Source organism: Drosophila miranda, chromosome XL (assembly GCF_003369915.1).
Source record: "Drosophila miranda strain MSH22 chromosome XL, D.miranda_PacBio2.1, whole genome shotgun sequence".
NCBI classification, from domain to species: Eukaryota; Metazoa; Arthropoda; class Insecta; order Diptera; family Drosophilidae; genus Drosophila; species Drosophila miranda.
In genome coordinates, this window is record NC_046673.1 from 13,015,351 (window position 1) to 13,030,325 (window position 14,975).

Sequence of the window (14,975 nt, forward strand, 5' to 3'; positions counted from 1 at the left end):
ATGTCAGGTGGCGCTGCTGATAATTAAATCAATATGTCTTTAATATGTAGCAAATGTGTAGTTGGCGTGTAGTTAGCATGTACAAAATGTATTTAGTGGAAATTTTTGTTGACCTTTTTTTGTCTAAAATCCAATATAAATGAGTTGTTAAAATTAGCCAGTCTTATAAGAAAGGAACCTTTAACCGGTTGACAACAATGAGTCTTATTCCATACCCAATGAAAGCAAGAAAACAAGTCAAAATCGAGGAATTTGTAAAATATAACTTGAATTCGTCAGTATATTTACGGTATATTTTTAAAATGGGACGGTATATTTTGGTATACTTCTGAGGGTCGGACTGTATATTTTAACGATAAGTCCGCGGTGACACTGCTCAGCTGTTCGCCCTTCCATTCGAAACTAAAAAGTCAACAGGTTCGCTGTGCAAATCAAATAAGTGGAAAAACATGGCAAAAGAGATTTCATTGGCTACAGTCAAGAAGCACAACAAGGCAGAAGATCTCTGGATTGTTATCGAAAATAAAGTCTATGACGTCACCAAGTTTCGGCTCGAGGTAAACCCGGAGATTGTGTTGCTGCTGCATGATTGGAGTAAAGCTGATTGATTCCTATTTATGTATTTGGCAGCATCCCGGTGGTGAGGACTCGCTCGTAGATGTGGCTGGTCGTGATGGGACCAAGGAGTTCATCGACGTGGGCCACAGCCTAGAGGCCAGGTCTGCAGGCTTTCAAATTGAACGACTTTCAAGCGATTTCCTCCCATTAATTCGTTGTCTGTTCCTTATTTTTCCTTTTAGGGAGATTATGAAGAAGTTTTATATTGGCGATTTGGCGGCCGCTGATATCAAAAAGAACAGCCCAATTAGGTGAGCGACAGGCTTTAATTTAACAAGGATAACCAAAAGAATGCCTGCTATCTCATGTGCAGAAAACCCTAATTCTATAAAGGATCAAGTACCGCATTCCCGATTCCAATAGAATTATGGTCATCATCTTTCCCCTATCATCGCTATTCTCCTTGCATGACTCAGTCCACTACCGAATGCCATGTCTTTGACATATAATCAATAGTCTATTACGCATATCCCCTAACCAAATTTTTGTGTAACGCATTCTTTGGCCTCCATCAGCGAAATTTTTCAGGCATGAAATTATACTGACTGACAGCACTTTCTTTCTTACGAATTTTTCTTATTACGTACGTTTGTGTAGCCCATCCTTTGGTATAGTCCAGACTGATACCAATCCTTCTTGCCACATATGTAACATATACGAAAGGACGCTTTAGGACTTGGGAAACGTTACTATAACTTAAGTGGCATATTTGAAACTGATATTTGAATTATAATCGTTTTTTATTTGTGTATTCTATACTACCTACCCCTATACTACCTATATATTAGATTTTGACCTGAAATGCACTTGTAAAGTAGTTGGTTTTACAATTATCACACATTTGATAACAAATCGCTTACCTCTTTCCCAAAGCTTTAAGTCATTCTCAAGCTCCAAAGTCAAGTTCTACAAATGCTAACAAGCTATACCATATTAAAGAGGTACCTGTAAGTTTTGTATATATGTGGCACTAAATTATAGCACGAAAAACCACTCGAAAAATGTATGCTCATGGTTCACTAACACACAACCACTTGGATGTTATGGGATTTCGCACCGTTTTTCCGACATGTTTCTGCCTTGAGGGGGATACTAACCACTATGCTATCGAGGACCGAAATGTTTCTATTTTCTTTTGCCTTTTTCTTCTGTTTCTTTTGTTTCTTGGTTTCTCTATCCTTACTACCACCACAACCACAGCACTAGTGCCACGCCCACAGAAACTGGTGAAGCCAGCATCAGTAATGCTCCTCCTACCGCGCCCAAGCAATGTTGCATCCTGCATTAACCACCCTACCAAAAGCCTAACCCACTTAAAGTGCATTTTAGTTTCACAATAGCTAAATGCATATACATACATACCATATTTGAAAGAATGCTCTCTAATTAATTTTGTAAAACATATTTTCTATTTGCCGACTCAAGCAGATGCGCTCATGTGGGACTGGCCCTGGGTGCTGTTTTTCTGGGCTTTGCTCTGATTTATGTGATTAAGCGGGGAGGAGGACCCAAGCAGTAACCATCGGTACTGTCTGATATTTCTTCCGCTTCTTCCTTCATTCCGCCGCAATTGGAACGATAGTGGAATTTTTATGCCCGCATTTTGGATATTGTACAATAATGATATTATTTATTTGCCGTTTGCAAATAACCCACAAAGTACCCGAGAATTAATAGAAATCTGTGAAGTCATCGCATTTGAGAGTCCATAAGACTGCGATTCGGCACATTCTATCTACCTTTCTATCTATCCATCTATATCTATAGTCAAAGTTCTATCTGTAGCACGCATTTGTTCAATGTTTAATTCAATAAATCATGCCTTGTATACAAAGGCTGGGCACACACACTCTTCTGCTCTTCTTTTGATTGTGCTTTAGATCAGAGGTGGACACGTCATTGGTGCCAACTGCTACCGAGAGAATGCAAAAACACTAAACTACTCAGTCAGTATATAAGAAACATCCTGCTTTATGCATCTTATACAATATATTTCAGCACTCTGTCTATTCTTCTCTTTGATTTCACACCGCATATCTCTCTATCTCTTCCCACTAACGAAATACCATCCGGCCGTTACACCTCGCCTTTTCCGGACTGAGACCATTCGCGTGTCAGGGGTCAGCCCCTGGATGCCACAGATTTTCACTAATACCTTATACCTCTCTCATCACGGGACACTGGAAGAGTGGCACTCACGCATTTAGACTGTCAATCCCTCCCTCCTGTTGGGTAGCAGAAGAGCAGGCATTTGCTTCGCGCTACGGCGAATGGAAGAACCCTTTGAATGTGGCTTCAGACAGATTTCTGTCCTTCACAATTGATTTTGCTGATGGCTGTATCATAGAAATGTGGGTGCGCTTCCTTGGAGTAGATACCGACTCTTGACGGACGAGTCAGAGTGAGGTGAGAAAATTTAGAATGTACACGTATATGGGGGTCGCCAGTTTGGATGATCGGCAATGTTGTAACAGATGGTGAACCATCGTCAAGGAGGACGTGCACTCTGGCATGGGGGTGCTCATAGATGTGGGCCTCCTCTGGCGCTGCCTGAATGGGAGAGAGCGCATTCCTTTCCAGTTACGGAAACCCAGCACCCGAGAAGGATCGGAGAAGTTAAATTGCTCCAGCACGAGAGCAGATATGATCTGCGTATGCATCCAACAGATAAGTTCTACATACATACATATATGTATGTATATTTGACTCAAAATAAACAATAGTTTTTATAGATTTTGTATCAATCTGTACGCAGCTACATTTCAGGGTCTGGTGGTACAAGTTTTGATACAATATTAACAATAAATTTGCACAACAGAAGCGAGATTTTTCTAATAAATTTTAGCTTGAATGATTATCAATTTCTTGCGCCTCTTGGACAAGCGCTGAAGAGTGGCATGTGGTATGATCAGGACGGAGGGGCTGGCAAAGAGAGCGCCAATCTTAAGGCTGGCTCGAAGGTCGTAGGTGCTGCCGGTGGCCACCATCGTGGTGTCCGCTCGGTTTTGGGCACGAACAGCAAGTGTGCCACAGACGCGCCCACCAGTGGGCTGTAAGGTGGACAGCCACAGGAGCAGCATATCGTGCGAGTCATCCTCTTTCTGATACTGTGGCAAAGTGCTGCTTGTGCTGCGTTCCACAAAGAGATCACGGTGCCGGGTACGAACCGACATGAACAGAACGGGAAGCAGATCCAGCGGCTCGTCGACCATAGAACTGATAGTCTTTCCCTGCAGAAGGAACATCCGGTGGCACTTGGTCTTGTTGAGACGCGTCTCGTTCGGGTTCAAGAAGAAGGTCTTGGTCTGCCGCAAGGCCATCCCATCAACGGTCACCGTGAGATGATCGTTTCGCAAATGGGTAACAAGGGACGAGACGAAGCACAGTCTCGGGCAATCCCCTTCGGGGCACTGTAAGGGATCACGGCGCATCTTCAGCTTTTTGGACCCGCCCTTCTCCACCAAGTCGGCGTTCGTCTTCGGCTCTTCCTCCAGGGTCTCGTTCTCCAGGACGTCTACTGTGCTGAACTGGGACTGGGCTGGCCAAGACAGCGTTGTGTTTTCGCCACGAGGTGCAACCGGGAAGATCCGCTGGTAGTTGCAACGCTGCACGATGGACCCAAGCTTCTCAGGTGTCGTCTCCGGCTGCACGGTGTCCTCCAAATTGGGGCTTTCTCGCTGAAGATTTGGGGATTCTCGCGAATCGTTGCTGAAACCACTCTTCTCCTTGAGGACATCCAGCAGTTGCTCCCCGAGCAGGGGTTCACCTTTTTCCACCTCCCCGCTCTTCCGAATAAGACGATCTAGGTCAGCATCTTTATCCACCTCTCCTCCGTTCAGCCGTTCAGCCTGGACAGGGGTGGGTAGAGCTCCGCCGCACTGACGCTGAGGGCACTTCTTAAGGGACCATGCCAATCGATTCCGCTTCTCCAGATGCTGCATGCGACGTTGAATGCTGGTCAAATTTTCCATTACCTTGCGCTTCGCCTCGATTGTACGCTGCAGATGCTCCAGGGAGTTCTGAGAGCTGGGAGAGCCACTAGACTTCGCCTCTGGTTTCTCGCCGCTGGTTGAGATGTCAGCAAGGCCATGTCCGCTTCCATCTCCCTGCTGAAGCGACCGGGCGATGCTGGACTCCTCATTGGACGGTTGCACCTTCCGATAACGTGCGATCTGCTGCATATGCATATCCTCCCTAGGATATATGGGTATCCTTTCAAGGTCGGACTGTTGCTGATGCTGATGCTGCGTGGTGGAAGTCGTAGTCTTAGAGCTGCTCAGGTTTCCGAGATCTTTGAAATGACAGCAGGAATCTGCCGGCACCTTGGAGGCCATAGACTTGGTGCGCCTCTTACTGCGCCTCCGATGGCGAGTTCCCGCACGCCGCTCGCTCGACGATCGTGGGGTCGGATAATGGCGCTGCTGTATGCTGGCATATCGTGGGGTCAGTGGCGCTGCCTTGCGCTGCTGCTTCTTGCTTTGTGTTGGTGTGGTCCGACTTGCAGGATTCTCTCCCAGATCCTGGTGCTGCTGCTCCTGGCTCTGTAGTGGTGCGGTCAGAGGAGTTTTCTCCTCCTGGGTTGGTGGGGTCGGAGGAGGCTTCTTTCGCAGGTAATGGCGCTCCTGCAGTGCTGGCACCTTGGGTGGCGGATGCGGATTATTAGCCAGCAAACCAGAACGAGAAGAAGTAACCCCCACGGGCTGCACAACACCCTGCAATACCCAATCGGGCTGCGGATGAAGGCACAAATGGAATGGAATAGGCATAAGTTGGAGCTTCTTGGTAGTGGATGGATTGTCTTTGGCTTACAGCATTCTTTCCCGTTTGTTCATCATGTGCTTCATCCTCAGTCTCCTCCAAATTGATGAAGAAGGTGAGCTGCTGACATTTGCTGCAATGGTCGGAGGTACCCACCACGGTACGCTCCTCTGGTCTGGTGCTAGGTCGACGGAAATCGTACTGCGGATTGCTGCTAACAGAGCCCTTCGTCTGGCCACATATTGTGCACTCGTACATTCTACGATTAAACATAGAGGAAAGGTATCCATCAAATGTGGCATTATTTCGAACTTACGCAATTTGTTGGGATATATATATACATTAAGGTTATACAGGATGTGTTTTCCCCTCCCTACACTCGAATTTTTTCCAGCACAGAGTCAGTCGTAGCGTAGCCTGAAGTTTTCCTCAAATCGAGGACTTGATTCGTTTTACAAAACTAACTAGATATCTTCAAAAGGTAGTCCTACACGTATTTAGGATAGGTAGACTGTGTGTTGAGGGAAAGGTAAATCTTTGTGTCCCGTCGTAGACGTTCGATGAGTTCCATTCTTACGATCTACAGAAACTTCCACTTTGCATCCATTTATTTTGATATTATAAGGCTATAAAGTGCCGGTGAAAGGAGTGCTTGTTCATAGTTTGATCTATGCGATGACTGATTGGACGATGGGGTTAGACTTTCCAAAACTTTGCCAATTCGTTCTTAAGCCAATCTTCAGTCCGACTGCTAGATATGCCTGATTGGACGATGGGATTAGATAATAATTTACTTTCCCAAATCGTTCTTAAGCTAATCTTTAAACCAACTGCTAGAAATGTCATTTATCTATGTGGTGTGTCCGTGAAATGAAGGATATTTTGCTTCAGTGGTCTCGAGTGGGTTTCTTTGTACATATTATTCATATTGTATATATCTTTAGATCTGTTTGTAATGTACCAGTGTACACTCAAACAGTACTATAGTACTCTATATTTAATAGTGAAGATTTACGGAGGATAGGGATTATAATTCCCTGTACCATATAACTTCTACAACTAACTGCCTTCATCTACTTCTATTTCTGTCAGAAATCTTTGCACTCCGGAAATGAAAGCACAACCCCCGCTGCTAAGCCACACTGGGAGAAAGAGAGAGAGGAAGTGGTTTAGTTTAAAACCAAGACAACGGAATAGTCTTAATTGTATACCCTTAGTTGATAAGCCATACTGGGAGAGAGCTCTCTCTTTGAGCTCCAGATATAATGCTAAAACCCAAGACAAAGCCAATTGAATCGTCTTAACATTATATTTATTGCATAATCTTTTAGGAGACCGACAACAAAATGGAGAGAAACATTTACTAAATGGCTGATTTTATTACAATTTTTCCTGCTGCTCCGTCCCTTCGTCCCATGGCTTGATCATGGGGATTCAAATACTCGTTTGGGAGCCGTTTCTTTGGTGACCAACACATCTGCCAGACCACGTATCGCAGGTGAATACAGACTTGAGGATGAATTCAGCAGTTCCTCCAGATGGGAATACCAATTCCCTAAGGTCAATTGTGGTCTAAGAAAGGCATAGGATACCATCTTATGGTATAAGGGGCGCGAAGGGGGGGGGGGGGGGGGGGGGGGGACTGTAATACCTTAATATCTAATACAAAGTGTATGGATTATTCTCAACATTCGGGTTGTATGTATTTTCTGGTCAGAAAAAATTTGCATTTATTTTTGTCCGTCCATCGTCATAAACATCATCTTCGAAATCCATTTCATTTCCGGAATCGCACTTAAAGGAATCGCGAAATTTGCATTAATCTTAGTTCATTTCAGATAAACGATTACTGAAGCCCATTAATGTGTCTGTTTGTTTAAGTTCTACAAATAGTTTAAGAGTTTTGCGGGAACCATGGGGCGACAGTGGAACAGTTCTGTTGGTCCATGTCCCTTCCCATGCCCTTTTGAGTGTTGACTGCAGAGTGTAGTAGTTGTTGTTGATGTAGTATTGGCATTTAGGAGCCGCCACATAGGATCCCTCCCATTAGTTCTCATCGTAGAGCGGCGTCGAGTCGCCCAGATTCATGGAGTGCGGCGAGGTATTTGTGCGCGGCGTGCTACGCACCGATGCTGCTTTGGACGAGGATATGGCGGCACCGGCACCGGCACCAGCACCAGCGGCAACGTTCCTGTTGCCTGTCGAGTACTCGTTGGTGGGCGTCGTCCCAGAGACGCTGTAACCGAGGTTTATTCCTAGACCCATACCCATACCACCCAAACCCATATTCATGCCCATTCCCATGGACGTTTGCTGTGACTGCTGCTGCTGCTGCTGCTGTGGTTGCTGCTGTTGCTGTTGCTGTTGTTGCGGGGGCCTTCGTCGCGCCCAGGAATCGTTGGCCAGCTGCCAGTCGAGGCTCTCTTTGGCACGTTGCTGCTGATGTTGCTGCTGTGGCGGCTGGCCCATGCCGTAGCCACCTCCAGCAGCAGCACCCCCCATATCATAATAGGTCCTTGGGGTTCCGCCACTCCCACTCCCGTAGTGTCCATGGTGATGCCGCATCTGCTGGCTGCTCGATGACTGCGAACTGGGGCTCGGTACATTGTGGCCATAGCGTGGCGTCTGTGAGGCATGCGGCGTGTACGGCGTCATGAAGGGCGTCTGGCTGCTGGGCGTATAGGGGGTGTTGACTGCGGCGCCGCCAAACGAGGGCGTCGCTGAGCTGCCATAGTGGGCAGCGGCCGCTGCGGCGGAGGAGCCGTAGCCACCACCACCGCCACCACCAATGGAATGCGAAATGGAGTAGGCACTGGAGCCGCCACCGCCACTGCCACGGATGTCCGCGCTGCTGATGCCGCTGCGCGGTGTACCCCCGGAAACGCTGCCCGCAATGCTGCCCGATATGCTGTAGGGCCCCGTCGAGGATCCTCCTCCGCCAGAGTTGAGAATTGCCGCAGGCGGTCGCATGCCATGCATCGGAGTATTCATTGCCGGCGAGGCGGTGGGATCCAGCCAGTGCTCCTTGAACCAGCGCAACAGACTGTTGACGGAATCGAAGACCTGGCCGCGAAAGCGATAGCCCTCGGGCATTACCGTCACATACTCGGTGCGCGCCTTTGTCTTGGGCAGATACGAGAGCAGGAATTTGCCTGGTATGGTCTTCGAGGCGGTGAAAAAGTAATGGATCTTCTTGGGATCCTTGGCCTTCTCGTCACGCAGCAGCTGCTCCATAAATTCCCGCTCATTGCCGTTCGCTGGCGTTGCATTCTTCTTGTAGTACTTGTATTGGATAAGCTCACGGGCCGCGCAAGCCATGGGATTGATGTAGCGGGCAATGATCTCGTCGAGATCTTCAAACTCCTCGGTGCCGATCCAGAGGCTGCGCCCCAGACTGTAGTCGTTCTTCTTGCCCTCCTCCCGCACATCGATGTGCTGGTAGATGTCGTCGGCCACCTTCCATGTGGCCGTCAAATGGGCCGCCGACTTGCTGCTGGGTCGCATGGCCACCTCGCCCTGATCGGCCTCCGCCAGCATGGCAATGACTTCCGCATACGACTTGTTGAAGAAACAGGGATGGGCAATCACACGTCGCGCATAGGTCTTCCGCTTGAGGGCCTTGGCCTTGGCGTCCGACACCTTGCGATTGTCCAGCTCTTCGGTCACGAAATCGTAGAAGGCGTCGCGTCGCGGCCGCCATTCGTTGTTGACGTCCTTGAGGTCCGCTGTCTTTGAGGAGCAGTCGACGGAGAAGCGATCAATGTCGATCTTGATTATCCGCACGTGGATCATCTGGGCGACGCGGACGCGCTCCTCGGGATTGCGCACCTGCTTGTCGGACAGATTCTTGATGTGTATAAAGCCGGGCAGGCCGTTGTCCAGCCGCACACGCACACCCGACGCCTGGCCGGGACAGGAGTTGGCATCGAAATGATTCCACACTTCCGATAGCTCGGGAAAGTCATCCTTGTGGCAGAAGGGGCACTGCCAGCTGCCCGTGGTCTCATTACGCACGGGATTGGCATTGTCCAGCTGCTCGCCCTGGGGCCGGCGATAGGTAAAGCCCGTGACCATGGCCGTCACGCATTTGCCCACGTAAAAGGAGTCGGGCGTCTCCTTGGTGAGGAGATCGAAGAGCTCCTCGGCGCTGGGCTTCTGGAAGTGTGACCGGTAGTCCTTGTACAGGCAACTCAATTCGTTCCGGATGTCATACAGCGTGATGCTCTTGCTGCCGAAGCCCTGACGCTCCAGTTCGACGGCAAACGCATCCAGATCGAGATCCTTGAGACGTTCCGGCGACTCGAGTATCTCCTCGAGTGCGCCCGCCGGATTGGTCTCCTCATCATCGTACTCCATCGCATCGATGGCCATCTTGCGGGCCCACTCGTACGTCTCCGGATGGACGCGCGAGCCATCCAGCACCTCCACATACGCCTCGGTGCTGTCGCCCAACGAGCTGGTGTCGATCTTGATGAAGCCGCTGCAATTGATAAACACCTTCGGGCCCAAATGGCACACGGTGACCAGCTGGGTGCGATTCTCCAGCCGCTGGTTGCTCTGCTTCAGGAGTTTCAGCAGCGCCTGGCCCTTGCGCGGCCCCAGGCCGCAGGTGTACTGCAGCAGATTGACGGTGCGCGAGTTCTGGACCATCATGTTTATGTCCAGGCCCACCTCGCTCGTCCGATTGATAAACTCCAGGCTGAGATACTCCAGCAGCATGTCGCGGGGCACACGCTCCTGCAGCGGATGATAGCGCAGGCACAAGATCTCGTCATCGGCATCGCATAGCTGCGAGTACTCCACCAGTGGATCCTGCATTTTGCGGGCCAGCGAAACGGCCTGCTTCAGCTGTGGCGGGTACTCCTTGAAGTCCGATTCGCCCTTCTTCGAGTTGGCGTAGATTTTGGCCAGTTCGTTGTCGATGATCTCCACCTCGATGGGCGGAAACTGTTCGGTGGTCTCCAGCTCCTTCAGTATCTCCTTGATGTCCGTCTGGATCATCTGGGCGTCCCGCGACTCCGCGCCGATCACCACAATGTGGGGCTTCTTCATTTTGATGAATTCGGACAGCTTTCGGAGATCCGCGAGCTTCTGGCCCTTCTCCTCCGCGTTGTGGGAGGTCTTGCGCTTGAGGATGTTCGGCAGACGCAAATAATCGGAGATATCCCCCTCAACGGTGGTCACCGCACAGAAGGCGGCCACCGATTGGTCCGGATCGTAGGCCAGGCCCAGCACTCGGATGCCCCTCAGTGTGCTCCAGTCATCGTATTTGTAGTCCTGTGGCAGATCCGGCTTGTACGGGGCCACCTTTAGCCATTTGTACAGCTTGGCGGTGCAGGAGCGCAGCACAAACTGTTGCGCCTCCTCGTGGAGGGTGGCCCTCAGCTCTTTGATGAGGTCCGGGATCACCCACTTTTGCAGGGCCAGCTGGACGCACTCCGCCCGCAGGGCATTCCACTCGAGGACATGCTTGGAGAACTGATCGAGATTGTAGAGGGCCTTGGCCTCCTCCACATAGTCGCCGGGCGGGCCATTGGCATTGGCATTGCCCTCGAACTCCTCGAGGAAGGTGATCTCCAGCAGTTTCTCCTCCTCGGCCATCAGCAGCTTGATGAACTGATCGCCAAAGAGATCGCCCACCGGCTTCTTGGCCACATATTTCATCGAATAAACCGGCGAGTTCTCGTCAATCAGCACCATGCCGTTCTTCGTGGGTCGTATGTCGATGCGCGCCCTGTCAAAGTACACCTCACGCATAGTCTTGCGCAGCAGTGGCTCTTGGGCTAGCTGTCGGGCCACCACATACTTGGCGGCATGCATCACCTCTTCGGTGGTCATGAACCGCGGCGAGAGATACTGCTTGGCCAGCTCCAAGGGTCCCAGGCTCTCCTGGGTGACCTCGTTTCGCTGATAATTGTCGCGCAGGTTCTCTGCGAACTGTTCGGGCGTGAGGCCGAAATGTTTGGCAAAGCCGCAGATCCCTGCCTTGCGGAACACCGCGTAGGGACTGCTGTTGGGCGCCTGCTTCAGCTGTTCCTCCTGCAGCAACAGTTCCGGATCATCGTCGTCGTCCACTTCGACGGGCACGGCGTCCAAATCATCGCCATTCTCGGCGGCGGCTGCCTTTCGCCTGGCGCGATCATCACGCCGCTCCTGCAGCAGTTTCCGCCGCTGTTCGGCCTGCATTTTGGGCAGCTCGTGTGAATAGTTGAGCAAAAAGTACATGTGCACATCCTTCAGCTCCTCCATGGACTGGACATCGTTGAGCCGCTCAAAGTCGCTGTCCAGCATCAGCCGCACATCGTCGGGTATGGGCTTATCCGGATCCGCGCAGAGCGTGTCCAGCTGGAATTGCCGCATCTTCTCGAAGAGCGCCTTCAGCTTCCGCTTGCGCTCGTTGAGCTGACACCAGCGCTCATCAAAGTAGTAGACCTTCCACAGATCGTCGACATTCAGTTCGGGCTTGACATACTCCTTCCGATAGAAGGCAATGAACGGCACCTCCAGCTGCTGATTACGTATGAACTCGAGCGTTTGCTTGATCTTCTTCACGGCGGTGGGTGGCTTGCGCATCTTCTCCCGACTGTCGGCCTTCTCCTGCTCGGAGACTGTGTTCTTGCAGAACGCATACTGATAGATCCAATCGGCCTCGTCGTCCAGCTCCAGCGAACCCTCGGGCACGGGCGTTACGGGCACCTGTCGCAGCTGCATGCGCTCGGGTATGTCTGTTTTTCGTATCTCATTGTCCAGATCGGTAAAGTGGCCGCGCTTCAGTTCGCTCGGTTCGTAAATGTCGAAGATTGTCTTCTTGGCAACCTTCTTTTTGAGGGCCTTCTTCTTTTTCACCCGGTGATCATCGCCGCCGGCCATATCCTCGTCGTACTCATCGCCCTCGGTATCGTCCTCGTACTCATCCTCCTCGTATTTGGAGAAGTCGTCATAATCAAAGTCCACACCAAATATATCCTGGCCCTCTTGCAGCGATCTGTTGTTGGACGAAAAAACGTACAGAACTACAATCGGTATTTTTTTGGGGAGAGGAGCCCTCTCTTGGGCCCTCTCTTGGGCGGTGCACCACTTACGCATCTGTGAATATGGGACGCCTTTTCTTCTTTTTGTCGGCAATGGGACGGCCATTGTCGTCCACAATAAAATCATCGGCATCTGACTCAGAATCCTCCTCGTCAAAGGCATCCGCCTCGCCGTGCCGAGGACTGCGCTCGCTGCGATGCTCAATGCTCTACAGAAACGGGGAGAGACATTTGCTTAGAAGATCTCAATAGACGAGAGGAGGGGCTGGTGGATCATCGTACCTCATCGTTTTCATCGAACAACTGCTCGGCAATCTGTTCGCGAGCCAAACCCTCGTCCACATGCTGCTCCTCGCCATCGCTTTCATTGTCATGAATGCGTCTCAGACGCTTGAAGCGTTTCTATATATGGAATACACAAATATATATGCATATTAAAATGCATCATAAATATATGAGATAGCCACTTACACGTCGCTCAACCTTGACCCCCAGATTCTCCTCGATCAGATCATAATCATCGTCCTCGAGTCGATCGTCTAGATCATCATCCTGATGTTTCTTTCGCTTCTTGCCACTGCCGCCGCCGCTGGCAGTGTCCGAATCGCCGCTGCCATCCTCCTCCTCAATGGGTCTGTCATCTATTAAATCTTTAAGCTCCTCACGTAGACGTTCTTCGTCATCTAAAGCGAAAAGAAACACAAAAAAAAAAAAACAGATTAAAGTTCGGTTTGTATGCGATTTTATATCAATTCGATAATGACATTTGTAAAGCGGCTGAATATACTTCTTCCAATCCATATTGGAAATTAATTCTGGAATGTGACAAGTGTGACACAAGTGACAGTGTTTCTTTAAACCTTTTCCGGATATATGGATATGCCAAGTGCCTGATATATAGCTTAAGGCCTGCTATTCCTAACAATTTGGGGTTCCCTTCTGGATTGGGGTAGCTTCCAAAGATTTTGTAGAAAATTAAGAGCCATTTGTGAAATGTAATGATTTGGGGTATCTTCCATCATTTATTAAATCTCGTAATATGCGATCCCTACCGCTTTGGAGCTGCCTTTCGCTTGGGGGCCAAAAAATCCCCTTAGGGATTACAACAAATATATACGGGGCATCTGGGGCATTGTTTACATCTTAAAGTTACAGTCGTGTATACCCTATCTGCAAAGGGTACTCAAGGGTACGGGTTAACCTAACCTCAATGCTGTAAACAAATGCAAATAAACGAAGTGGAAAACCGAAAACAGAAAAACTGTGCTCAGTGGCTGTCCCTCCAGCCAGGTATACATGATTCCATTGGATTTTCCATTGGGACGCTGCCTTCAGATGTCCCCTCCTGCAGATGCAACAATGAACCGTGGGGGAGGGGGTGCGGCGGGTGCATTACATGCATCACAATTTGTTTTTGTTTTCACGGGGCCGCCGCCTCACTCGATAGATATGGCGGGTGGTTTGCGGCAGTGTGCGTTTTCGTTGTGGATCTAGTGGGATAGAGAGGGATAGAGAGACGCACCTTCCTCCTCCTCACTGCTGTCAGATACCACGGCTTTCAGCTTCTTCAGCTTTTTCCTTTCGTTTAGTTCCAATTCCTCCTCCTCCTGTAAAAATCATTGAAAATGCAATGCATTAATATTAACACACTCTCATATATGCTTTTATATAGTTTAATTGTATATCAATATATACATAGATATACATATGTATATACGCGCGGCGGCTACAACAGAAAACGCAAAGCGTGCAAAACGCAAAAAAAAATTGTGCCGAAGTAGCCGGAGAGCGGTGCTTACCTCCGATTCCTCGGCCTCAGAGTCCAGAAATTCGGCCATTCCGTTAAATTAAATAATTAAACTAGCTGTATAGTGGCTTAGAAACGAATATGACTAAATAATGCAAAAATCTATTATTTCAGTGTCACAATAAAAAAAAACCTCAAAGGTAAAGAAGCAGAAGTGTCAAAATTGTGTGGAATGCAAGTGTTGGGCAATTCGCGGCGAAAGTGGAACCAGTACAGTACACATTCCGTGAACTAAATCTTTTCGTCTAGCTCACACACCTTGCCAATATTGATAATATAATCGTGGAAATCGTGTGGAATTGCCATTTAGAGCCATATTCCAGTTCGCTTCGAATATCAGCATCGAATTCCTTATCGTTTGCCATCAAAATCTAAATTTTTTCAAAAATGTATAGGTAGCATGTAGTTACCATGTAAAAAAATACTTTTTTGCTGACCTATTTTGTTTAAACCTTATTTTATACACAAACCAGTAAAATGAGGTCGTTAAAATTAGCCTTTCCTTTAGGGATGAAATTATGTGGGCAAAACTAAGGGTTTTAGTTAGACAGAATTATTCAACGGAATCTCTAAATTGAGCAATATGAACGACTATCCTCTTTCGTTTTTTTGTTTTGACCTATTTCGCCAAAACCTTTTTTTGTTTGGCCTATTTCGCTAAAACCTTTTGTTACGCAAAATGCAATAAAAGCAATTATTGAAAATAAGCCAGTTAAGTAGAAATATTATTCATTAATCGGATAAAATTATGTGGCCATGGT

The 14,975-nt window shown here is 48.8% G+C and overlaps 3 protein-coding genes across 8 annotated transcripts; 1 reads left to right on the forward strand and 2 right to left on the reverse strand.

The window, feature by feature from the left end:
* The first annotated feature begins 350 nt into the window (after window positions 1-350).
* On the forward strand, window positions 351-2,470 carry LOC108164771 (cytochrome b5). 4 transcript variants are annotated; one of them, XM_017300686.2, is made up of 4 exons: window positions 351-557; window positions 631-719; window positions 801-869; window positions 1,819-1,923. In XM_017300686.2, exons 1-4 carry the CDS (start codon window positions 450-452, stop codon window positions 1,904-1,906), a joined length of 354 nt encoding a protein of 117 aa, XP_017156175.1. In that variant the 5' UTR covers window positions 351-449; the 3' UTR covers window positions 1,907-1,923. The 4 variants fall into 4 exon arrangements, with proteins under 4 accessions (XP_017156175.1, XP_017156173.1, XP_017156174.1 ...); XM_017300684.2 differs by lacking the exon at window positions 1,819-1,923 and adding an exon at window positions 2,044-2,470 and having other exon boundaries at window positions 352-557; XM_017300685.2 differs by lacking the exon at window positions 1,819-1,923 and adding an exon at window positions 2,047-2,470 and having other exon boundaries at window positions 353-557.
* An 877-nt stretch (window positions 2,471-3,347) lies between these two features.
* LOC108164770 lies at window positions 3,348-5,832 on the reverse strand. Of its 2 annotated transcripts, none has more exons than XM_017300682.2 (3): window positions 5,693-5,832; window positions 5,428-5,635; window positions 3,348-5,348 (listed from the first exon to the last, which is right to left on the reverse strand). In XM_017300682.2, the coding sequence occupies exons 2-3, from the start codon at window positions 5,632-5,634 to the stop codon at window positions 3,450-3,452; spliced, it is 2,106 nt and encodes a 701-aa protein (XP_017156171.1). In that variant the 5' UTR covers window position 5,635; window positions 5,693-5,832; the 3' UTR covers window positions 3,348-3,449. The 2 variants fall into 2 exon arrangements, with proteins under 2 accessions (XP_017156171.1, XP_017156172.1); XM_017300683.2 differs by having other exon boundaries at window positions 5,718-5,830.
* Window positions 5,833-6,671: 839 nt separating this feature from the next.
* On the reverse strand, window positions 6,672-14,391 carry LOC108158716 (transcription elongation factor SPT6). Of its 2 annotated transcripts, none has more exons than XM_017291262.2 (6): window positions 14,207-14,391; window positions 13,930-14,014; window positions 12,879-13,090; window positions 12,690-12,809; window positions 12,459-12,616; window positions 6,672-12,361 (listed from the first exon to the last, which is right to left on the reverse strand). In XM_017291262.2, the coding sequence occupies exons 1-6, from the start codon at window positions 14,243-14,245 to the stop codon at window positions 7,423-7,425; spliced, it is 5,553 nt and encodes a 1,850-aa protein (XP_017146751.1). In that variant the 5' UTR covers window positions 14,246-14,391; the 3' UTR covers window positions 6,672-7,422. The 2 variants fall into 2 exon arrangements, with proteins under 2 accessions (XP_017146751.1, XP_033245753.1); XM_033389862.1 differs by having other exon boundaries at window positions 13,172-14,014; window positions 14,207-14,221.
* Window positions 14,392-14,975: the final 584 nt, after the last annotated feature.

What these genes read in the sequence shown, in the direction of transcription:
- LOC108164771 (XM_017300684.2), top strand. Translation starts at nt 450, where the DNA reads ATGGCAAAAGAGATTTCATTGGCTACAGTCAAGAAGCACAACAAGGCA. An exon ending in TCACCAAGTTTCGGCTCGAG is followed by an intron (nt 558 to 630) that starts GTAAACCCGGAG and finishes TGTATTTGGCAG; the next exon opens with CATCCCGGTGGTGAGGACTC. An exon ending in GGCCACAGCCTAGAGGCCAG is followed by an intron (nt 720 to 800) that starts GTCTGCAGGCTT and finishes TTTTCCTTTTAG; the next exon opens with GGAGATTATGAAGAAGTTTT.
- LOC108164770 (XM_017300682.2), bottom strand. Translation starts at nt 5,634, where the DNA reads ATGTACGAGTGCACAATATGTGGCCAGACGAAGGGCTCTGTTAGCAGC. An exon ending in AACAAACGGGAAAGAATGCT is followed by an intron (nt 5,349 to 5,427) that starts GTAAGCCAAAGA and finishes CTTCATCCGCAG; the next exon opens with CCCGATTGGGTATTGCAGGG.
- LOC108158716 (XM_017291262.2), bottom strand. Translation starts at nt 14,245, where the DNA reads ATGGCCGAATTTCTGGACTCTGAGGCCGAGGAATCGGAG. An exon ending in CTGAGGCCGAGGAATCGGAG is followed by an intron (nt 14,015 to 14,206) that starts GTAAGCACCGCT and finishes TGATTTTTACAG; the next exon opens with GAGGAGGAGGAATTGGAACT. An exon ending in CGTCCCATATTCACAGATGC is followed by an intron (nt 12,362 to 12,458) that starts GTAAGTGGTGCA and finishes GTCCAACAACAG; the next exon opens with ATCGCTGCAAGAGGGCCAGG.